At 47.4% G+C, this 23,838-nt stretch overlaps 1 protein-coding gene across 1 annotated transcript in view; it reads right to left on the reverse strand.

Moving 5' to 3' along the window:
• LOC113997171 (vascular endothelial growth factor receptor kdr-like) overlaps positions 1-23,838 on the reverse strand; it is a 131,973-nt gene that overhangs the window by 35,817 nt on the left and 72,318 nt on the right. The window contains exons 10-15 of the mRNA XM_027738810.2: positions 22,618-22,768; positions 20,564-20,666; positions 12,189-12,297; positions 4,233-4,526; positions 2,134-2,280; positions 1-126 (exon numbers count right to left, since the gene is read on the reverse strand). Of these exons, the coding sequence (XP_027594611.1) occupies positions 1-126; positions 2,134-2,280; positions 4,233-4,526; positions 12,189-12,297; positions 20,564-20,666; positions 22,618-22,768 (930 nt within the window). The remainder of the gene's footprint in view (positions 127-2,133; positions 2,281-4,232; positions 4,527-12,188; positions 12,298-20,563; positions 20,667-22,617; positions 22,769-23,838) is intronic.

The raw sequence follows: 23,838 nt of genomic DNA on the forward strand, positions 1-23,838 counted from the left end.
CTTGTATTTTGATGAAGGCCGACGTGCTGTCCTGGCCTAGCTCGTTGGACGCCCGGCACTCATAGAACCCCTCGTCATCCTTCTTCACCCTCTCAATGACCAGGGTGTTATTTTCCATGGAAATTCCTGTTGTAAGGGATTTTGGTTAATATTGGCACAGTAACCTACCTGCCTGGAAGTGCTTTTAGAAGCCAGAGAACTGAAAGACAGCTCCCATCCATCCAGCTCTGGCACGTGCTGGTGTTTGGAAGCATTTTAACCCTGTGCTCCTCATTCTATATAAATTTCTTGGGGGTCATTTAACCAAAAGCAAATGTGGCTATTAATTTAGAGTGGACAGAGCCCAAGAAAACTTCTCTGGAAGTTAGTGAAGGGATGGGAGGACAGGTTGTCTGATAGCAATAAGATACACTGGGGAAAAAGGGAACTCGGTGGAACTACTGGAGAAAGATGACATCTTGGAGGCTGTGGAAAGTGATGGACTTCTAACACGTGGAACATGGAAATCAGGTTATGTCCATCCCTGGAAAAATCACTGTGTGGAGCAATCCTGGACTCACAGGCAGCCAGGGGCTAGAGTGGAGCGGGAAGAGAGAGGTTGCCTAGATATGACCTACATTTAATCTTCCAAGTTTAATTTTTCCTGACTTGTGGCATTACACCAAGAGCTCATCTGTTTCATTAAGGATATGATTGGGGCAGAAATAGGGAAACGGGTCAGGCTTTGAATCCAAAAGGGAAGGACATTTTAAATTTCTAGGTGTTCTGCCTGTGAATCCCGTTGTTGTTAACAAGAGCACTGCACAGAACTTGCCATGCATAGTGCTGAAATATTTACCCTGAGGTGTTTTTTCCAAATATTTTATTTATGTTTCCATTGGTTGGATGAGTTACAAGCTTGTCCCTCCAGAATTATTTATAAAATTTCAGTAGCTATAAAGAGTTTCTCTCAGAACATTCTGATCTGAATTATGGATGATCCTAGATTTCCTACCTAATCCAGGATGCAAAATTAAAGTCACAGGACCAGCTACTGACATGGGATCCTCCATGATTTATGGGAGATCTCAGGACATGCTCTGCTCTGCACTGAGGCAGCTTCACCTCAGTTCTGGGGGCAGTTTTGGGCACTACAATGTAAAAGGACATGAAGCCATTAGAGAGGACCCAAAGGAGGCCACAAGGATGGGGAAGGGTCTGGAGGGGCCACGTGAGGAGCAACTGAGGGCACTTGGTCTGTTCAGCTGGAGGAGACTGAGAGGAGACCTCACTGGGATCTTCAACATCCTCATGAGGGGCAGGAAAGAGGCTCTGATCTCTGCTCTGTGGGACCAGAGACAGGACTGAGGGAACGGCTGGAGCTGTGCCAGGGCAGGGTCAGGTTGGATCTCAAGGAAAGGTCCTTCCCCCAGAGGGTGGTTGGGCACTGACCAGGCTCCCCAGGGAAGTGAGCACAGCCCCAAGGCTGCCAGAGCTCCAGGAGGGTTTGGACAACGCTCTGAGGGACAGGGTGGGATTGTTGGGGTGTCTGTGCAGGGCCTGGAGTTGGACTCAAAGATCCTGATGGGTCCCCTCCAACTCAGGATATTCTGTGAATCTGTGACAGAGCTGAGAAGGAGCTCCAGGCTCAGGTGAGGGAGCCCGTGGTGGCACTGTACCTGTCCAGTTCCGGACCAGCTGAGCTGAGAGCACATCCCCCTTCCTGTGCTGGGGGAGATCAAGGATGGGGCATATGCACCTCACCTCTGGGAGGTGACTGCTGCAGTATATCCTGCTCGGGACATCTGACAGCCCAGCCTGGGGTTGTCAGACCCACCTGACAAGCAGGTACACTGTGTATCTCCGTTTTGTACCCAAGTGTTGTCTCCCCAGGCCGAGCAGCAGTGCTCCCTGATTTACCAATGCCATGCTATGTGCAGGCTGCCAGGCTCTGCACACAGGAGCATCCATGGGCAGCCCTTGGGATGCAATCACTTTCTTTGACCTCCAAGGCCAATGTGGAGATGCAGCGGTGCTCTGATATCCTGGGATTTGTGTGTGTGTGTGCCCCCAGGCTGTGGGCACCATCCTGGCTCAGCCCTGTGTTGTGGTGACCCTGCCATCCATTATCCCATATCCCACACAATTCCTCACCTGAAGCTGCTGAGATGGGGTATCCATTCTTCCTCCATGTCACCTGTGGCTCTGGGGTCCCGCTGACCCTGCACTCCAGCAGGATCTTCCCGCTGATGTTGACCTCCAGGTCTGTGAGGTTCTGGATCACGAACGGCGCTGCCTTTGCTGCAGCCACAAAGGGAAAGAGCCACAGTGAGCCCTGGGAAGGCAGCTCCCTCAGCTCTGCCATCCCCACTCCTTGCACAGCCTCTCAGGGCTGGACAGGGCAAAGATTGGGTCAAAATTCCCCCAGAGATTGTGGGAGGAGCGGAGGAGTTTGTCTGGCTTATTTTCAAACTGACTAAGCTTAGATTCAACTGCAGCTCAAACCTCCTCGAGTTTCTCATCCTCTGAAGAAAACAAAGGACAGTGAGTGGGTGGTGCACATGCAGAGTGCACACAAAAAAAGAGAGGAGGAGGCAAAGAGGAAACAGTTCTAAAGGTTTTATATCCTCCATCCTGAGTGCAGTTACTTACTTACTACAAAGCATGTTAACCCCCACTTTACATTCATTTCTAACAGGGACAGGACAGCAATGAGTAAAATCACAAGCACAGCACAAAAAAATCCCCCACACCTGCACTAAGGACAAGTAGCTGATGGCTGTTGGAACACTGAAAAAACCCTGTTTGAAATAGGGGAAGGAGGGCTGGTTTGGAGGGGCATTTCCATGTGTGTTCTCCACAAGAATTGCCTCTGCCATGTGCCAGACCCCTGTCACCCTCAGAGGAATGTAATCCCAATTCCGGTTCTCCATGGATGTATTCCCAGTTCAGCTGTTTTTCCCACAGCCACCCTGTGTGGGTGTCTGTGTAGGTGGGAACCTACCTGACTGAATAAAAGGACATGCCAGGGGAGAGGGAAGTGAAGTGCCTGAATGTAGAGTGCAGGGCAGGCCCAGAGCCTCAGGCAGGGGATGCTCAGGGTGGCTCCAGTGCTCTGGCTGTGGGGATCAGCCAAAGCACCGGCACTGCCATTCCTTCCCTTCCTCCCACCTCAGGACAAGGTCTGACAATAACTTACCTCCTACTGTGGTATCAGAGCTGTGGTAGCCACAGCTGAGGTGGGCTGAGCATCCCCCTGTGTGTGCCTGACTGGGAGAGGGTTCCTGGCTGCCCAGGGCATGTCCTGGTTCACTCCAGCAGGGATGGAGCCAGCACAGCACTGCCCTGCCCTGCTTTCCCTCAGTGACAGGTGCTCATGGCTCATGTCCCCTCAGTGTCCCATGAGCCAGTGGTGTACATGGAGAAGCCAGTCTGAAAATCCCTGCGTAGGACTGGGATCCTGCTCCCTATCTTGCTGCTCGTTGTTTCACTTCTCCATTTCTGTGCTTTGGGCTTTTCTTCACCACTGGAAGACAGTCAATAAATCCCCCCATTCCAGCAGCCCCTTTTCTCCTGAGGAGGCCTAGAGATGATCACCCACTTTCTTCACTAGGAAGCAGAAGCAACTTCACTAATTTTGGGTAACTTTCTACTGGAAGGAGTATCCCACTCTTCATATTCCCACAGCCAGTGGACCCAGGCAGCAGGATCTGCAGTGTTACTGTTTTTATGACAGTAAAAGAGTTGGGGGCTTGGGTATAAATAATAAAATACTGGTTTTACTAGGAAGTGCATTCCACTTACCCAGCATAAATGGCACATGTCACTTGATTATACACTTGACCAGTGACATTTGAGACTACATTTGCTGGATCCAAATCTATTTAGGTATCTCTGGCAGCTGGGAGTGTGTGGAGTTTTCTACCAAAGTCATGTGGATCTGGAGTGACAGTCCCAAGTTACAGAGTTGTGCTGTCAGTAACATGGGGGGTGATGGCTTTTGTCCTCAGTCAACCATATCTGCACCCAGCATGGAGTTAGGAAGATGAAGTGCTGCTGAAATCACCTTTATGTCTAAGGCAAATACTTTATCCAGACCCAGCAGTGGCTTGGATGAGTAATGTGTAATGTGCATGGCAGGCTGTCAATCCACATGCAGTAACAGGAAAAAATTAACCCAAACCAGGGCACAAAGTCTACATTAGAACTCCAATATAAAGGCAACCCCACTGCCACTCTCTGCTGGCACCTACCTCTCACCAGGAGTTGTGTGTGCTGCTCCAGCGTGTCCGTGCTGTTGTGCTGGTTCTGAGCTCGGCACTTGTAGAGACCACTCTGCTCCTTTGTGACGTTGAGAATGACCAGTGTCAAAGAGATGGAATATTTGCCAGTTTTCCTGATCAGGGAGTCGCTGGGAGCTGCCCCTGGGGAGGGGAGGTGCCAGGCCAGGTGGGTGTAGATGTACCTGGAGGCCCGGCAGGTCAGCCGGACGTCGCTGCCCACGATGGCTGTGACCTGGGGGGCTGTTTGCAACCCAGAGGGCACATCTGGGGGGAACAGAAAACGTGTTTGCAATTAAGTCACAGCTGAGGAGATCTCCGGCTGCCTGGTGGCTTCTCAGTGGTCAAATTTCCAAGGCCATGATGGAAGGAGCCAGGTTTAATGAGACCCACATTTGCACGTGGTAACAGGCACTGGGGTTGGGAATTAGGGGGGAGTGAAGGTCCCTCTCACAGCCCATTGCTGACCTGTGGCAGTACAGCCTTCAGTATTCTAATTGTTCCACTTTCAAGTAATGAATTGAAAGCTTATAAATAGGAGTAGTTAATGGGCTGAGGGAGTTTAATCAAGAGAGGTGTTTACAGAGCCATAGTGTTGTCTACTCTCTCATACGGATCTGAATCATGGGTCATCTACCGCCACCACCTGCGTCTCCTAGAATACTTCCATCAGTGCTGCCTTTGAACAATCCTAAACATCCACTGGTCAGATTATGTGACCAATCCATCTGTTCTAGAACAGGCAGCAGTCACAAGCATTGAGGCCATGTTGCTGAGAACACAGCTGGGCTGGGCAGGGCATGTCTCCAGGATGAAGGACCAACCACCCCCTCCCTAAGATCGTGCTCTATGGTGAACTTGCCACCGGCTGCCGCAAGAGAGGAGCCCCGAAGAGGAGATACAAGGACTCCCTGAAACAACATCTCAGCCTTGGCCATATTGATCAACAGAACTGGTCTACTCTGGCCTCCAATCGGGAGGTCTGAAGACACATCATCTATAATGCTGCTGCTTCCTTTGAGAATGCAGCAGGATCACCCTTGAGGAGAAAAGACAACGCAGAAAGAACCGTGTCTTGCCGATACCATCCAAGGACTCTTTCTGCTGTGTCTTTTGCAACCAGACGTGTCTATCTCATATTGGCCTCTTTAGCCACCAGCGCGCTTGTAACATATGCGGGTAGAGCCCTCCCCAAATCTTCATTCACGAAGTCGAGCCATGATGATGATCTATCCAGGTAGACAAATGTGTTCATGAGCTCTTCCCTTTCTACCTGCAATCAGTGCTTGAAAATATAATTGCACAGGAATAAAGAAACCCATTCCCATCTCTCAGGAGTAACATTTTCTTCACCACTGAACAGTCTTCTCAATAATCTCTTATATCAACTATGCCAATATTTATTTTCATCACATGTGCCTGGGTGGATATTTACTTGATCACTGCAGATTAACTGATCTAATGATGTACAAGTCCTTGAGGCCCTTATATTTAGCAGGGAAATACTCTGAGGCATGACTCCAATCTAGCCACAGAAGAGTAAGCTGGTTTTTGCTATATTTTTAGTAACTTTTCACTCCAGAAAAAAAAAAATCAATTTTCCCAAAGTGGCAAACTGAAGCCATTTGAAGACAAGCAAAACTGTTGGAGCAGAAGGCCAGAGCCTGGCCTACAGACACATTCCTGTTGCTGCATTGGCCACCAGAGACCTGCAATTAAACTGGAGCTGAAAGATACTCTATTCCCTTTTTAGTCTATTTGTTTGAGGAATCTATCCACCCAGCAGACCTGAATGAGAGCACATGGACAACCACAGGGACCTGGAATTACTTTGCTGTCTGTTAGGTCAGGGTTTTCAAGTAGCTGAGAGTTACGAGGAGCCCCTTAGAGATGTCATCAGGGTGGGACTCTGGGCCACCTTCTGAACAGGAACAGCACTTGCAGTAAATCTGAGAGATTCTTGCTTCAGCATCAAGCTGTTGGTAAGATGCTTTCTCAGGCCAGGATGGAATGGATGGTACTTTGGGAAAGACAGAAGTTAAAGAGGAGCAAGTGTGCACTGCACTTGCCATGTAACAGATTCCACGTGGGAGCTGGAATTTGGCCCTGTAAACTCCTGCAAAAAGTTCTGCTGAAGCCACAGATGAGCATAAATAGTGAGGCTGTTGAAATAACCAATCTGCCTTAGAATAAATCATATATTATAAAAAAAACCCAGAGCCCCGAAGGAGCTTTCAGATATGATTAAAATTCCCTCTTCTTCACAAGTCATCTGGAATAGAACCCATGAGCTTTGCTTCATGGTTTTTAAAGACTGGCACCAGAAATATTTTACAAAAGATCCCAAAAGAGAAGCAATCCCTCAGGCACAGCTGTGGAAATTGTTATTTTTCTTTTCTTTCCCTGTCAGGAAATTTCAGTTTACCCTGTGCAGTGTATTAGGCTCAGTTGCTCTCTCTTGTTTGAGCTATACACTCAAGCTGCCCTGTGTAACACATCCATTCCTTACTCCTGATGTCCTGTGCTTCCAGCATGTCAAGGTGATGCTTATCAACATGGGGGCAAAGCCTGAGGGCAGCAGGACCTCTCTAAACAGGAAGAATTGAGATCTAGTGAAAACAGTGGGGTGTGGCAATGAGCAGCATCTCAGTCTCTCTCCTTGGGGGTGGACCTTGTCCTGGTTCCAGATGGGTGAAGTTACTTTCTTCCAGTGGCTGTTCCAGTGCTGTGTTTTGGATTTGGAATGAGAATGGTACTGATAACACACTGATGGCTTGGCTTTTTCCTAAGTCATGTTTATCCCAAGTCAAGGACTTTTTTTTCCTTGTCTCCTGCTTTGTCAGTGAGGAGGTTCCCAAAGGAAACTGGGAGGGAGCAGAGCTGGGGCAGGTGACACAAACTGGCCAAAGGGATATTCCACACCATAGAACACCATTCCCATTTTATAAACTGGAAGGGGCTGACCTGGGTTTGGGAAGGGGGATCTGGCATTGCTCAGTGGGTGGTGAGCAGTTGCGTTGTGCATCACTTGTTTTTTCCATTTTTATTATCATTATTATTGTCATTTACCAGTATTACTGCATTTTACTTTATTTTCAATTATTAAACTGTTCTTATCTCAACATACAAGTTTTACCTTGACTCTTCTCCCCATTCTACCGGGGTTGGGGGACAGAGAGGGGTTTGAGCGAGAGGATTTGTGGTCCTTAATTTCCAGTTGGGCTTAAAACCACAACACTCCTGACCCTGAAACCACAACACTCCTGACCCTGAAACCACAACACTCCTGAACCTGTCAAACCAAAACAGGGGAGAAGTGCCCTTTTACTTGCCTTTTTCTTAGTTTCCCTTCTAAACAGTTGCTCTTTGCTCCAGCAAGAGTTATAGAACTACGGTGGGTGGCACTTGGCTTGGGTCTGGCACTGCCAGCAGGGGCTGGAGCACCCACCTGACACTGGTGCAAATTCCAAAGGGATTGGAGGTGTTCCTTTCCAAGCCCTGAGTTGTGAGGGATGCTCCGTAGCCTTGCTGCTGGACTTGAAAGTTGCAAGTTTTTTTCTACCAACTTAACATTCTGCGAGCAGAGGCCTGGCTTGTTTTTCTTATCATTCCTTCTGCTGACATTTTTTATTTAGCATTTGGAATATTTTTAGCTGGAACCTGTGCTATTCTCTCCCATCGTCTTTGCCTTTCAAGCAGCTCTTTCGGCTCCAATAGAATATTCATTGATTTTCATTGCAGTGGAAGGAAAAAGGGAGGGGAAAAAAAAGTCTCTTGCTTTCCTCTCTCTTTTCTCCTCCTACCTGGGTTATCTGGGGAGTAGCTGCAGCTTTGAGAGCACATTTTAAGTCAGTTTGTCTCTTCGACTGCTTTGCTTACATAATCTTGGACCTGAGCAGTGATAACTTCCTCTCTCTGAACAGATACAGTGTTTTATAGGACTCCTAATAAGTTGGCTAAAAGAATGCACCAGGGAGCCTTTTCCCTTTTATCAGCAGTCACCAAACATGTGTCTTTCATATTGTGTTACAGGGTTGTAGCCACCAAGTTCCCCCTCAGCTGTGCGGGATTCCACAAATAGGGAAACAGGGCATGGGGGGAGGGAAAAAGGCAGCACAAGTCAAAGGGAAGTCTGGCTCCATTTGTATTTACAAGGAATTAATTGTTTTTAATTTCCTGTGCTTTGCACGGTAATCTGGGTAATTCAAAACTTCTGCTCTTGCCCAAATTCCAGCCCTGTGCCTGTCAGGGTGGGGGGCTGCCACGAGGCACAGGGAGGTAGGGAGAGTGAGAAAAAGGGAGAGTGAGCCCCCCAACCCGAACCAGTGGGGTGCTTGTCAGAGATCCTGTAAACACATCAGGAATAAGCAGATGCCAGTGGCACAGAATCACAGAACAGCCCAGCTCATACTTTGTTCTGCTATCTGAGAGCAGATTTTTATCTCCTGTTTGAAATGTAGTATTTTCTTTCTGGTGGAAATCTTTAACTCCAGTTTTTCTGACTTGTTTTTGCAATCAGATGAGCGCCTGAAAAAGGGTTTTCCTATTATTTGTTATTCTTATCCTAACTCGTTTATATTCTGAGAACGTTCAGAGTTTTCAGATGGGTGGGATCCCATTTTGCCTTTTGTACAAAGGCTAGAATTTGATTTACTGTGGACCTACAGTAATATAGAGCTGCCCTTTCCAAGGTGCAGAGCAGAGATTAGAAGGTAAATAATACTTGTCCATGGCAGAGAATCCTTCCAGGTCAGCTTTTCACTGCACTGGGAAGGTTCCAGTCTGCCTGGAGTGTCCTCTGGAGTGTAACTGGAGGTGGACAATGACATGAGGTGCTTCTGAGCATCTGATGGCTCACCCACATTCCTCTGCCCGTGGCAAACCAGTCATGTGGTAAATGGGAACACTGGGGGCAAACAGTGGCAGGCAAAGCAGGCAAGGGACAGGTTTTGTTTCCACAAGGATTTACACGAAACAAAAATCCTGGACTAAGAGTTAGCCCAGGACACGCTGGATGACACCATAAGCATTGCCATGGGAGCCCCTGCCACCAGGAGCAGCTCTAGGAGGGGCAGTGACGGTCAGAACATCTGGGAGAGCTCAGGGAGGCTCTGGGGCCGTCACTGAGTGAGGAGATTTCTCATCACATTGGTCTCCTTATATGGTTTGGATGCAGAGTGATCTCCAAACCCTGTTGGCCCTTCATGAAATGAACTCTGCTGGCAAAGAAATTATTTAAAAATAGACACCAGGGCTATTTCTGGTGTCCGTGGGAGTTTGTGTGGGGGCTCTGCAGTGGAAGAACAAAATGGCTGCTGACATTATTCCATTGGGATAAAGACATTTCTCTGAAATGAACTTGGTGATTAAAACATCAGACTGAAGTGAGGCAAGTCCCCAGAGAGTAGCCTGCACAACACCTGAGGATGTTTCCCTGGAACGCTCTGTCATGTCCTGGGAAAACACCTCAACCCTGACCCAGTGGAACAGGGTTTTGAGGGACTTCAGCCTCTGTATCATCCTCAGATTTCTTACCAGGGAAGAAATCTGTCAAGCTCAATTCAGCCAAAATGTTTGAAAGCAGCTCAGGATGCACCAGCTTGTTTGTTGGCAGGAGATAATGGGAGATCAGGTCTTTAAAACCAACACATTAATTGTGGGGTGCCACAACTTGCAGCTGCTTTGCAAAGAACTGGGAGGTGCTAAAAACATTTGCAAACCTTGTCCTAAAGGCCCAAGTGCTGCTCATGCACCCCCAGGCTCTAACCCAGCCCTCAGCTCAGCTCTGAGCTTCAATGTGCCCCAAAGGAACCAGCCCAGTGATCCTAAAGGGACTCCTTGGAGCCTTGTGCTTTTGAACTTGCTCTGCTTGGAACCTCCCAAGCCATCCCTGGGTGTTCCCTCAGCACTGAGACTGGAGGCAAGCCCTGGGGAGAGGAACCTGTAGCCCCCTCCCAGTGCCTCCAGGAGAAGACCCAGCTTTTCCCCATGCTGAAGCAGACCTGCAGCAGCTCTCCCAGCAGTCTGGCCATGCTGGAATCATGCCCATGACTCAGCATAGGACCCCCATGTGAACAAACCCAGCAGCAGGTCACTCTGCTGCTATTTTACTGCAGCAACATGACCTACTTTAGCATCAGGATGGCCACATTTGGAAAGTTTGCATTCCTTTCTCATCCATAAACACCACTATTTTTAAACACAGCACTTTCTTAAAGCCAGTCATGCTCGTCCAGCATCTGCCTCTTCCCCAGAATGGCACAGACTCACAGCAAAATATCTGCCCTGGCAAGCCCCACTCACCTCCTGGTCTGCTTTGCTGGAAACATTTCCACCACAAACACTGTCAGTAATTTTGCCCAGTGATTCATTTCCTTCATAATTAAAACTTCATGATTAAAACACTTTTGTCTCAAAACATTGCTACACTGATCTTAAAATAAAAAAAAAATCTGAAATATTAGCTCACTGTGGGTGGAAAAAGCCCCTCCTACATAACTTTATTATTAAAATAAAACATAATTGTAAAAGGTGCATGGGGTGATCCAACCCTTTGGATCTGACCTTGTGCTCATTGCTTATTTAGTTGCTGTAGCTTTGGTTTTAGTCACCAAGTGTTGCAGCTTGGGAACACCTGGCTGTGGGTAACACTCCCCAGCATAATAGCTGGAATTCAGAGCAGACACCAGTCTACAAGAGGACTCAACACTTGGAAGTAGCGAAGTACTTCCAAGCTGGTCTTCAGCCTGCCTTGGACATCTTGAGGACCTCTTACATCTGAGCTGGATCTCCCAAAAGTGCACCCTGAAGGGCTTTTTCTAAGTAAGAGTCAGAGCTTTGAAGAATACATTTTGGAGGGAAAAACCCTCTTCTGTCTCCACTGGGGTAGCACAAGGAAGCTTTAATGGAGGTGAAATCTTTCCCCTGTATGGCACCACCTTCATTACTGTTGGATGGCATTTTTCTTGTTTGCACTTCTGTGTGACAATGGTGTTGATGTCTAGTGAGCCCTTTTTTGGTTAGAATGACTTGAAATGTCATTAATTGCTTTAGAGCAATGGAGTCAAACAACACAGGAGGCAAGAGAGGCAGAGGAGTGCAGGGCCCTGCCCGTGGCAAGCTTTGCCCTCACAAATTGCTTCATGGGGAAGGAACCAAGTAGTGAGAACCAGACATTTACTTTCCAGGACACTTCTGCACTCTTTGTTCTAAAAATTGTTATTTTGATGCAAATTCTACCAGCCAACATCCACTCATCCAGAAAGTGAGCACAGAAATGTTTCAGTTTGTTCTGGGTAAGCACTTGAACAAAGCTGTCCCTGGACTCTCCTCTCTTTTTAAACTCCCATCTCTCCTAAAAACATTATGTAGGTCTTGATCTCACTACTAAAGAATTCCTGTGTTGAAAGGTTAAGCAGATATTTGTTTGCATTTATGTTCTTTGGAAAACTAGCGTGTCCACCTCCTCCCTGCAGGAAGGGCACTGGAGAGGCTGATTGCCCAGGCAGGGATCCAATGTCACAACAATACCAGCCCTGCACTGGGTTGGACACTGGCCTTGCTCACCTTTGCTGTGTCTGCTGACTTAACTGGAGACCAACCAAGTTAGGGAGAGGCTTCAGGCCGGCTCCAAAGGCTCAGCTATGCTGGAGGTTTAGTGAGGACAGAGCTCGAATGTCACGAGTGTTGCTCTCAGACACATGCTCTGAGACTCAGGGCTGCAGCTGCAGCTGGGAAGGGCAAAAGGAGCATCGGGGCTGATGCTGGACACATCTGAGCTGCGCAGGACCCAGCCCTGAACAGCCTGGGAGTGTTCCAAAAACATCACAGGCAGGGATTCCCAAGAGTTTGAAGGAGCACTGAGCAACCCTGTAAACCGTGGAGGTGGATGAGCCCATCAGCATGTGCTGTGTGCGTGCCACGCTTTACCTGACACGTAGAGCTCGACGCTCCTCTCCTCCACGCCGACCTTGTTGGAAGCCACGCAGGAATAGATCCCTGAGGCACTGCTGTTCTCTACAGTGAGGGTGCTCACAATCTGCCAAGCAAAGAGAAGGCAAAAAAAGGCTCTGAGTGTGGGGAAGGCCTGGCAGAGGAGTGTTATGGTACAGAAAACTGCTAATACAGTTGTTTCTAGTAACGGGTGAAGGTCACGGACACATAAGTGCTTCTATTAGGTTTTTGATCTCTCATCATCTCACATCACCTCAGCCCACCTAACTTGCTTCCCTCCTCAATCCTAAACTTCTTTTTTTCCCTGTCTCATCAATGAAAAACAGGGTTCTCCTTTGAGACAAGGCCAAGGTCCTTTTGTGACAACATCAGCAAAAAGCTGAAGTGAAGGACCTGGAGGATTCATCCAAATGCAGTCCCACATCCTTCTGTTCTCTTTTCTGCTTCTCAGTTATGGGTTACATGGGTGACAAACATCCACATTTGCATGGGAAGCAGGTACTTCATATGCATGTGGGGTTAAGAATATTGCAGGATTTTGCTTTGCTTCGCTGTAACCCCAGAGAAGGGAGAGAAGGATGTGGCCCCTTGGGCCCCAACTCACTCTTACAACTTGTGCTTGGAAGCACCTTGATTCCATGACCCTTCCTCAGAGCTGTGCCAGGAGCTGTGCAGGAAGGAAGGAAGCTCTGGAGAAGCTGCTGGTGACGCTTGGCAAATGCAGAAAGGGAGGATCATGAAGGATAAGGAAGGAACACTTGTCCTGAGCTTCACCACAGAGAAAAAGGAAGTGTTTCTGTTACTCACGGGGCTGAACTCAAACACATCCTTAGGAATTTGTGTTCCTTAAACATCCCAAGTCTCTGCTTCTTTGTAGGGTCCCCTTAATGAGGAGCAGCCCTGTGGCACTGCCCTGTCCCTGTCCCTGTAGCACCACAGGCTCATACAGGACTATCCATAGATCGTGGCTTTAATTATTCCTCGTGTTCTGTCGGGTTGGTAGTGAGAAATTAGGGGCTGACCCACCAAGACACAGATGTTCTTGCAAGATGATTCTGCTTCCCCTGCAGCCATTCACCTGAGGAACTCTGAGCCTTCACATTTGGAACAAATATCGCTTTCTTTGCCATCCCTTCTAAGGCCTTTGAGAATCAAAACTTATAACACCCTCTGGCCCTTTGTCCTTATCTCCAGAGAGCGCTTTGAAGTGCACAAAAGCATCTCTGGACTTTCTTTTTAATATCCTAAACTAAACTCACACAAGACATTCCTTTACCCCTCATAAAGCTGCATCATGAGTGTGTCTATAGCTGTGTGGATTGTATTTTCAGAGCTATTTAAGGTTTGCTGAGCTCTGGCACTTTAAATCCTGTAGGGAAATGAGTTTCAAAGGGTTTGATCCCATGTGCATTTTACATTCTAATGGGGAACATTTTCAGCAGAATAACGGGTAAGTTGAAAAGTCTCTGCTTTTCATGGGCACAGAAATCAACCAAGAATAGGGACAAATCAAGTTTAGGGGTGAAAACAGGAGCCCAGTAAACCCAACTCCCTCTGGTGTCCACCAAAGAAAGAGCTGTGCAGTGCTGGGTGATTTATGATGTGCAAATAGCTGTAACTTGGATATAAAATCATCCAGAGAAGCGCCTGCTCCTCCTCCTATTGCTGTTCCTGTAGCCCTGGGCCTGATGCCATGGGCTGTTAACAAGCACATGTTCAGAGCTCTACCCTGACTTTAAGCAGCAGACACTGCCTGTGGAATTACTGCTGAATCAGGACCAAGATCTCTCTTCTCATGATTGCTGGATCTGAGAATTTTAGGTCTGGGAATAGCAAAAGCCAATATAAATGTACGTGCTGAGGATGGAAGGGGATAAATTTGGACAGCTCCTTAACAGTAATTAGTCTCTCTAAGTGACAGTTCTAGATGGGAAGTGGAGGATAATACTGTAGAGCCAGTCAAAAGCATAAAATATCCATTTTGGAATATGTCCAAAGTGTTAGGGGTGACACTGTGGCTCTTCTAAACACTGATGCAATGCCTCAAGCTGTGGCCCAGAGGTAAATGCTCATGAACACACACACAGATGCTGATGTCTCCAACTCCATAACTCAGGAGAAGTCTGGCAGGGTAGCGGGAAAAAAAAAAGAGCAAATAGTTATACTGAGACCTCATCATAGCTAATCTCAGTTGTGTCTAGATATGAAGGTGAAAAAGATGGTGGGAAACAGTCTGGGGACAAATTCTTGGGAAAAAAACTACTCAGTAAAAGCAAGAAAGAATTTTCTTGTTTGTTTGCTCAAATCACTGTTATGGACTTGGACAGCAGTTTGTTACACACCTGATCTACAGAGATAAGGCACTTTACTGACTTGTCTTACAACCAGCACCTCCCAGAGCCCTCCAAAATGTGACTTTTAAACCAGCAGCATCCAGAAGAGATCTATAGGTGATTTCAGAGCTGGAAATTCAGGATTTTGAGTGATTTTCTTGAAATAAGAATTATTACAAGAATTAATTACAATTATTATAGAATTATCCTGAGATCATTATGTATCAACTTTTTGCTCTAGCTGTGTGCTCTTGGGCCAATCCCTGAGACTGGGAGTCCAATTATCTTTCCAGCATCTGAAGGGAAGTTCTCAGTTGCCAAACTAACCTAATCCTGGTTTGGTCCTTAACAGAGTGGTGCTTTGGAACACTAACAGACTAAACCAAAGGGCATCCAAAGCCCTTCCCTCTATAAGACCACATAGTTTTGTCTTTTACCAAAAGCAACCTGAAAAGCACTTTTAAGCCAGCAGTGGTATCTACTTTTTGAAGTACCCGTAGATCAGGAGACCCCTTTGAAGTGAACCAAGGAGATGCCAGAGTAACCTCTATTAACCTAGATGTTAAACCTCACAGGGTTCACAGTGCTGATGATTTGGCAGTTGAAAATTGAAATTTGTGTGCATTTGGTCACAGTGGCAGGTTGGGAAAAGGATTTTGTTCTTCTAAATGCCATCCCTAATGAAAAAGCGGTTTGAACTTGAGCAGCCAAACATAGGGATCTTTTCCCATTATTAACAGTGAGAATTGCTGGCACAGACTCCTCTCTGCAGTGGCACAGCCCCAACATTTGGGGACCTTTTGCATGGAGTGGAAAAAATTCTGAGGGGATAATCCTTTCAGTGTGCTCAGTCCATTCACCTGGTGAAGTATTTTCTGTTCCTGGAATCAGAGCCAGGACAGAAAAGTCTGAGACATGGAGCAAGTCCAGAGGAGGCCACAGAGCTGCTCCAAGGGCTGGAGCCCCTCTGCTCTGGAGCCAGGCTGGGAGAGCTGGGGATGCTCACCTGGAGAAGAGAAGGCTCCAGGGAGACCTGAGAGCCCCTTCCAGGGCCTAAAGGGGCTCCAGGAGAGCTGGAGAGGGACTGGGGACAAGGGATGAAGGGACAGGACGAGGGGGAATGGCTTCCCACTGCCAGAGGGCAGGGATAGATGGGATACTGGGAAGGAATTCCTGGCTGTGAGCGTGGTGAGGCCCTGGCACAGGTTGGGTAGAGAAGCTGTGGCTGCCCCATCCCTGGAAGTGTCCAAGGCCAGGTTGGAGCAACCTGGGCTAGTGGAAGGTGTCCCTGCCCATGGCAGGGGGTGGCACTGGATGGGCTTTAAGGTCCTTCCAACCCAAAACCTCCTGTGATCCTGTGATTCGCAGGGCTCACACCACAGCTGCTTCCCTTGCCTTCTGCTCAGAGCCCTCAGTCCCAGACAGAGTCCAGCTCCTGCTGAACCTCAGTAATGATGCTGAGGGGAAACCTGCAACTGCCTTGAAACTCTGTATCCCTGCAGTGAAAATTCATTAACTATTTACAGCCTGGAAATCTGCATTCTCTAGTTTACCTTCCGCTCCCTGTCCTGGCCAAGAGCAGTTCAGGCTCAATGACACATCAAACCCCTGCCAGTGAGCTCCAGCTGCGAGTGGAGCACAAACCATGGGGCTGTTCCATCCTCGGCTCCTGTGCAGACGGCGCTGGGACCAATGGTAATTAATAACAAATTATTGGCATGGCATGTCTAGACATCTTCCTAGTGGGAGCTGGATGAGATCCTGGGAGTTCACTGCATACCAAACACCACACATCCTGCCTGTGACTGGATTTGCAAGTAAAGGGCTCCATTTCCTATGACTTAAACAAAAGGCCACCCAATACTGTGACCCCAAAGAGGCCACTATTAGCTAATAAATGATTACTGTGAAAGAATAGACTAAGTTTAAAACTTAATAAGAAAAGAAATAAAATGACTGAGCTCTGAAGAACAGCTATGATGAGTAAATAGACATTGCTGCTGGGAAAACTCCTAATGGAATAGTTCAATAAAGTCCATATGTCCTGCACTGTAATGTTCCCGAGCTGATAAAAAGAAATTATTTTAGAAGCAGCCAAATAACATTCCACAGCCATGTACCCTGAGTGTTTTAAGACGTCTTGTAGTAAGGACAGAGCAACCAGACCTTTTCTTAAGCTGGAGCCAGCATGCATTAACATATCTAGTTGTTCCTTGCTTTCTCTTTCCTTTGGCTAATCCCTCCCTCCAGCAGCTTTAGTTAACAGTTCTTTCTCTTTCACTTCGTTAGCTCTGCGTGGGTGAGGATGAGGAGTGGAAAACGTGGGTGGAAAATTTCTCAGCTGTCTGACTCTGGCAGAGCTGGGCTGGAGGTGTGAGAGGGAGATGGAATTACAGGAACTTTAGCAGAGACCCCGCAAAGAAAATAGTCAACTAACTCCTAATCCATCTACTTGAATGGCACAGAATAACACTTGTTTTCATAGCCTGACAATTCTGATCCATGATGTTGGTTCATTCATTCAAAACATGCTAAAGGCTGGACTGAGAATGAGTGGTAAGAGAAGCCTGTGAGTCAGCTGAGAACTTCCAGGTTTGCTCCTGTCTCAGGCAGTGGGTGTTTCCCTGTGAAAGCAGAGCAAGCCTCTTCACAGAATGCAGCAGGAAAGGTGCTGGACTGGGCTGGAACTGGGGGGAAACTGGAGGTTTGAGGTGCCTCTGGAGGAACTGGTATTCACCTCTAGCATGGACGGACCGATTGCCCTCTGGCCCTGGGATGGGTGGATAGGTCCTGGCCAGTCCTGAGCAGTGACCACTCCCTGCTTCTTCCTCACAACCTGTGACTTCAGGAAGGAATTTAGGAGGGCAGGGAAGACACAGGGCCACTTCTGACCTGCCTGCTGCTCGCCAGGCTCTCACAAGACCTGCCAAGGACAGTGTGGTGCAGTCCATGTTCTGTGCTTGGGTAGTGCCTGAAATATCTGGGCTGGTCTCCCAGAGAGTGGTGACTGCTCACCTTCCCTGCCAGGGCCTGGTGGACAGGGCTGGTGGAGCTCACTGACGTGGGCACCCACACAGGGGGACGGGTTTAAACCTCCCGGCTGAGCTGCACCCACACTTTGCACCAAACGCGCCCCACTGCTCTAATGTAGTCTTTCTGTTCCTCCAGGAGGTCTAAACCTGGCATTTTTGGGTCAGTTTTCGTGAGTGGTTGTGAATTCCACCAGCAGAAACACCCCCGTGGCCAGGCCACTCTCTTGTATCTACACAAATGGGAGAAGAGTGATGAAAAGAAACCCCCAGTGAGGACTGAATTATGGATGAGTCTTGCTATTCTCCTCTGCTGGTCCTGTTCTCCCAAGCTTAGGCCAGTGTGTTATTTTGCTAACAGAAAAGCAAATAAAATAGCAACCTAACTCCTTGTGACATGAAGAGGAAACTCAGACCATTCCTGCAATCACGGGTGTTTCACCTGGTGTGAAAAAGCAGGATTCAGAGGGAGATACATGAGGCTTCAAATCACAAAGTGAAAAGTTTAGTATTGACTCAAAACCACTGGGAAAATGACTCGAACACAGTGCAAGTGCCTCAACCATTATTTGACCAAAACTTCAGTGAAGTACATCATAACCACATGCTTTTCCTTAGGGATGAGTCTCAGCCTTTAGAAGGCAGGAAGGAGGTGAAATTCACTTCTCTCTCTATGGAATATAGTGGAATCATCATTATGATGATGACAAGACAGCTCAATTTTGCACGCTACTCCTGTCAAGAGTTGTCTAAAGATCTTCATGTGATCAAAGAGCACACCAAACACCAGGGGTTTGCTGGAAAAATCTGTGCTTGCTGCCCTGCCAGCTTGCTTTGAGAAAGTTTCTGGATCTGGTAATTCCAGGGCAGTTGTTCCCATGCTTTTAATGCATGTTTTCATGCCAAACCAGCAAGTATTGCTCAGTCACACTCCAACATCTTCATTATTTCATCTGCCCCGTCAATGCTGATGAATTACCAAGTGCTGAAACCTGAGGTTCATATATCTAGTTATATTAATTCATAACCTAATTATATTAATTTGCATAAATCTTAATCAGGACATAAAAATCATTAGGAAACACCTCAGACTGTGTTTTTAGCCAGTGGATCAGCAGGAGATGAAAATAATGAATGTATTATAAAATGTAAAATGACGTAGCTTGCAACTTTAATACTGAAATATGTAAAAGCTTAAGTTTAAGGGTTGTAGGCTGAGCTACAACCCTCACAGAACATGTCTAAAAATGAACTCTTCAGGATGTCTGGGGTGTGCAGAAAGAGCAGAGATGCTGTGCAAGGAGAAACCTCAGGGCTGTTGGTGGCACTCAGAGTGCCCCAAGCTCCTGGGGACAAGGAAACCTTTGAGGACTCTGTGGGGACCTTGTATGGATGTTCCCTCGTGTTCCTCACTTCCACACAGCAGGACAATTCAGCAACCAAGAGATATTTTGAGTCACAGCAACTGTGAAGTCTCTTTTCTGTGGGGACTAATATAACTTGAAGACTGATCATCAGACACAAACTAAGCTCTGGGACACCAGATCATACATTTTGACAGACTGTATATATATGTGTGCGGAAGGAGACAGTAGCCAGGAGAGCCAGAAAGCTCTTGTCAGTCCATGCAGCAACCAGGAAGTCTTAGAAAAGGACAAAACTTTGTAGGTACCTGTTGCTGACTTCCATTTTTATAAGTAATTAGTACTTTGTAGGGAGTTGCTTTCACCTCAGATCTAAAATTCTTAAAGAATACGTTAAAACTAGAGCTTAAGGGGCACTATGCCATCTAAATAAATCCAACTTATAAATATCTTCCAGCAATGGAAAAACTCGGGAATGAAAGGCGAATGCTGATTTTCTCCTTCCCAGCCCAGCCACCATGTTTTCAGAGCTCTGTTTCAGATTATGTTTAGAACTGGAAAGTCTCCATGAGAAAGAGCAGATGGCTAAGGCACTGATCCTGCCAGATGCTGATTTAGTCTGGACCTAATCCAGAAGAGCACTTTAGCTTTGTGCTTAACTTTGGGCATGGGAGTAACTGAAGAATTATCCTCTGCTTAAAGATGCACCAGGATATGAACTGCAGCATCCAGCACCTTGCAGGATTAGACCATCTGGACCATCCACCTCAAAACCTGTACCTGCAAACCCACTCCTGAAGCTAGAGTTCTCTAAGTCCAACAGGTGAACCAACTCTCCAAGCCAGAGCACAGCAGAGCCAGGAGGCTGTGAAGCCACAGTGGAACAGCTCCAGCAGCTTCCCAAGGGTCAGCATGGACAAGTCTAAACATCACTCAGCACCACCACAGGTAGCCAGGAGGCACTGAACAGGTAACTCCTGGCTGGGATCTCTGCAGTTCACACAGGAAAAGTGATCCCAGTGCTGGTGGAAGGGGGAGCAGGCAGGGAAGGGTAGAAGGAAGGCCTTCCCACCTTCATGGAGTCAGTAGCGTGGTTGGCAGCCCAGATGGGTAAAGAAACATGGACAACTCCAGCTGAAACAGGCAGGGCCTTCAGGCACCTGCACACCCCAGAATGAGGCCAGTTCCCTCTGGCACTGCAGGCCTCTCACATTACACCACTGCTCAGCCTGCTGCTGAGAGGAGGCAAAGCTGGGCAGGACAAAGTGCTCTTCAAGTGTCTTAATGAAGTCAGGGTCACTTCACAGGACCCCTCACACTGAACCACTCTTACACTTCTTGAGTCTGAGGAGACACAGAGTCTTTTGACCCAAAACTCTTTGGAGAATTTTAAACAGGGTGAGTGACATCATTCACAGAATTCTGGTGTTTATAAGCAGTGAAATGATCCCAGAGCTGGGGAATTCAAAGCATTCTAACAACCCACAGCAGCCTGGGAACCACGGGACAGAGTTCCAGGACAGAGCTCCAGGACAGAGCTCCGTGTGAGCATGGAGCCCTTGGAGCAGCCCCTGGATCCCATGGCATCCCATGACATCATGGCTCAGACTCCACCCCACACATACCTTTGGTTTATCCCCCTGCATGGGCATGTTCTCAATGCTTCTTATCTTGTTGCCTATGACCATGTTCTCCTGAACCACCACTCTTGGTCCCTCGGGTTTGCACCTGGAGGGAGAGAAGCAGAGATGGTGTTCAAGAACCAGACATACCACAGATAACCAAGGAGGTGTGTTGAAAAGAATGTCAGTCTTCGGTCTTAAAAACTCCTAAAAGCTGTGGCTGCTGGAGTCTGTTTCTCTTTGTGAAACTATCCCTTCATTACAGCATTCCAAAACTATTTACAAAGCACCTTGACAGAGGTAGACAAAGATCAGTATATGACCAAAAAGGAACCCCCCAAACTTTCCAAAGGTTAAAAATGGAAAATACTGGATAACTAATTAAATCATGTGAGTTTAATCTGGCTAATATGAGTTATATTTCCAAATTCAAAATGCCAGTCACTCAGAACTGCGGGGAGGTGATTGTTGCTGAGTCTGTCTGCTCAGCTTTCCAACAGGAAGTGTGGGCTGAGGGAGTAGAGTGGATAAATACTGGGATAATGACAGCAGAAGGCTCCTTTAATGTTGCCCATTCCCCAGCAGACAGCTGCCAGTTATCAATCTTCATTTTGGAATATGGGCAAAGAGCAGTGTATTGAACATCATGTGGAAAGGCACATCTGCACCATCCAAGGCAAAAGGCTTTTCTGTCTTCCTTGACTTGGAATAACTGAGCAGGGACACAGGTTTTCTCATGCTTAGCAGTTCAAAGGCTCTGAGCCCACTGTAGGGTTATGGGAGGTAAAATGAATCTGGACATCTGTAAGTGCTGATGCTGCAGGAAATGAATCCATAAGTCAGCCCTGCCTTGGTCAAATCCACACAAGACACTTGGGCAACTCCCTGGGTCAAGGGAGGGTTTATAGCTCTCAGAAGAGCCTAATTAGATGTCTTGAGTGACTTCCTGCAAGGCACAATCCTGTCGTGAGGATGAAGGGAAAAAACCCAGAGGAAGTAAATCACATCACAGCTCTAAGGAACAATGATGGTGTTTTGGGATTCAAAGTGCACTGGTGAGGCAGAGGAGGGGGAAGAGAAAAAGAGAGAGAGGGGAAGTGAGACAACAGAAGGAAGCGGGGTCTGTGTCATTTCCCACAGGAATCCTCCTTCAGCTTCTGCTGGCGAAAGATAAGGCTGCCCCAGGGGCCAGGAGAGGTAGAGCCACTCTGCAATTGTATTTAAATTGATAAGATCAGAGAGGCAGAGCTGGAACAAGGGTTATATGAGGTCCTTTGCCACCAGGTCAGTTTGGCTCAGTTCGGCACTCATGACCAATTCTCTCCCTACACAGAAAGGCCTGGAAAAGATCTCGGGTCATCCCTGTGGCCTTCCTAAGGAATGCAGAACCTGCTTCCATGTGGTGTTTCCATTCTGCTCTGGTTGAACACCCTGAAGCAGCAGCCCCTGTTGCTGCCCTGCAGTGCCAACAGCCTGACCTAAGCCAGCAGATCTCGGCTCTTTATTCCCATGGGAGCAGTGTAACTCCCTGACTGAGGTACCGGGATACTGCCCTGGAGGAGGGACACAAGGTCACTCTCTAGACCCAGCCTGAGACTGGATCACTCAACATCACTGTGACTGCTGCAGCAGAAAACCTGGGAAAGCAATTTCTCCGTGATTTTTCCCTGTCTCGTGGCTTTCTCATAGCACTTGGAACAGCAATGGATCAGTGAGAACATAAGGAACTATCCAGCACTTTTCTCTCTTGCTTTCTAGACCTGCCTTATTTTTTTTTATGAATGGAAAACCTGCTTTCAGCCCTCTCATTGCAGGGAAGAGTTGAAGTGGTCACTTTAAACTTACTTCACACAATTCAGATAATATACAAGGTGCTTCTAAGTCAAGAAGAACACACACAACCAGACATGAGCTGGGCTCCTAACCCTGGAGATCTTCAGGTGGGGAATCACTGCTTGGGATTTTAACCAACCGAAATAGGATGCGGTGGAAAGAAAAGGTGACTTGGAACTACCAAACTCTTCTGGAACATGTTCATCCTTTGGAATGTCACTTACATTGCGTCTGTGAGGCTGCAGGGCTGCCACTTCCACTCGATCTTGGGCTCAGGATTCCCACTTGCAGTGCACTGGATCTTGTGTTTGCTTCCTAATTCCACCCGCATGATCTTATCAAAATCAGTTTCCTTTTCAAAGATTTTGGGTCTCTCTAGAGGAAAAAAAAAAACAACACACCACAAAAAAAGCAAATGAGCAAATTTACATCCATGGTCACGATCCTGGTCCTGTTCCCATAAAAGGTTTTGAAACTTTTTGCTGGGAGAAGTGGTGATTTAGTGAGGCTCCTGATGTCCTGGGGGAATTCCCAGCAGCACTGGGAGCATTCATCTGCAGAAACATGAGTGTTATTCGTGCTATTTCAGAACTGCAGTGCTACCACATTCATCCTAATCACCCTCAAATGTTGTCGTGGACCTGCTGTATTCTGGAAAATTTACGCCATGAAACACCTACAGGGACTGCAGGATCAGGCTGTGAGTCCATGTACTGTGGGCAAAAGAGCATTGGAGTCGTGAGGTCACCTCCCGAGAGGAACCTTATCAAGCAGCTGCTGCTCTGCAGTGCTGTTAGCATTGTGCAGGTCCTCAGGGGTTGGGAAAAAAAGTCTTTTTGATCTGAAATCTTTGCCTGCCTTTTCTGTTTATTTGTAACGTGCTCTGGATGAAGGGGAGAAGAAAGCAAGGAAGAAGTGGTGTGGAGAAAACACTGGCAGAGTAATGCCAAGGAATTCTCACCAACAGCAAACCCACTAAAAATGTCATGGCATTATTCACATCTGGAGGGGTTGCAAGATCACAGCCTTGGACTGGAAATCTCTCAAGAACAGACTTTTGTGTGACACTTTCAGGGCTGCTTGTTGCCAGCAGGAAAGAAAGGCTTTGTCCCATCTCCTTCCAGCTCCCACGGGAACACACAAAAAGGAGAAATAACCCTGAAAAATCCCCAAAGTGAACTGAACTCTTCCTAACCTTAGAGAGGGTGGGTTGGAGTTTGGGATGAAAGCACAGGCTCTTCCCTTATGCAGACAGCTCTGCCCATCCCTCACCATATCTCTTTGTCTGCTTCTCATAACAGGAAATCAAACAGATTTATTGGTCGGGGTCCTCCTTGGGACATCCCTGTGCAGCCAAGTGTGGCTGCTCTGCACCGAGGCCTTTTGACAACTTGGGAAGTGAATGTAGATTAGATTTCTATTTTTTGGGTTAACTTATTTTTTCT

Source organism: Pipra filicauda, unplaced genomic scaffold (assembly GCF_003945595.2).
Source record: "Pipra filicauda isolate LSUMZ 115617 unplaced genomic scaffold, ASM394559v2 scaffold377_size797966_pilon, whole genome shotgun sequence".
NCBI lineage: Eukaryota > Metazoa > Chordata > Aves > Passeriformes > Pipridae > Pipra > Pipra filicauda.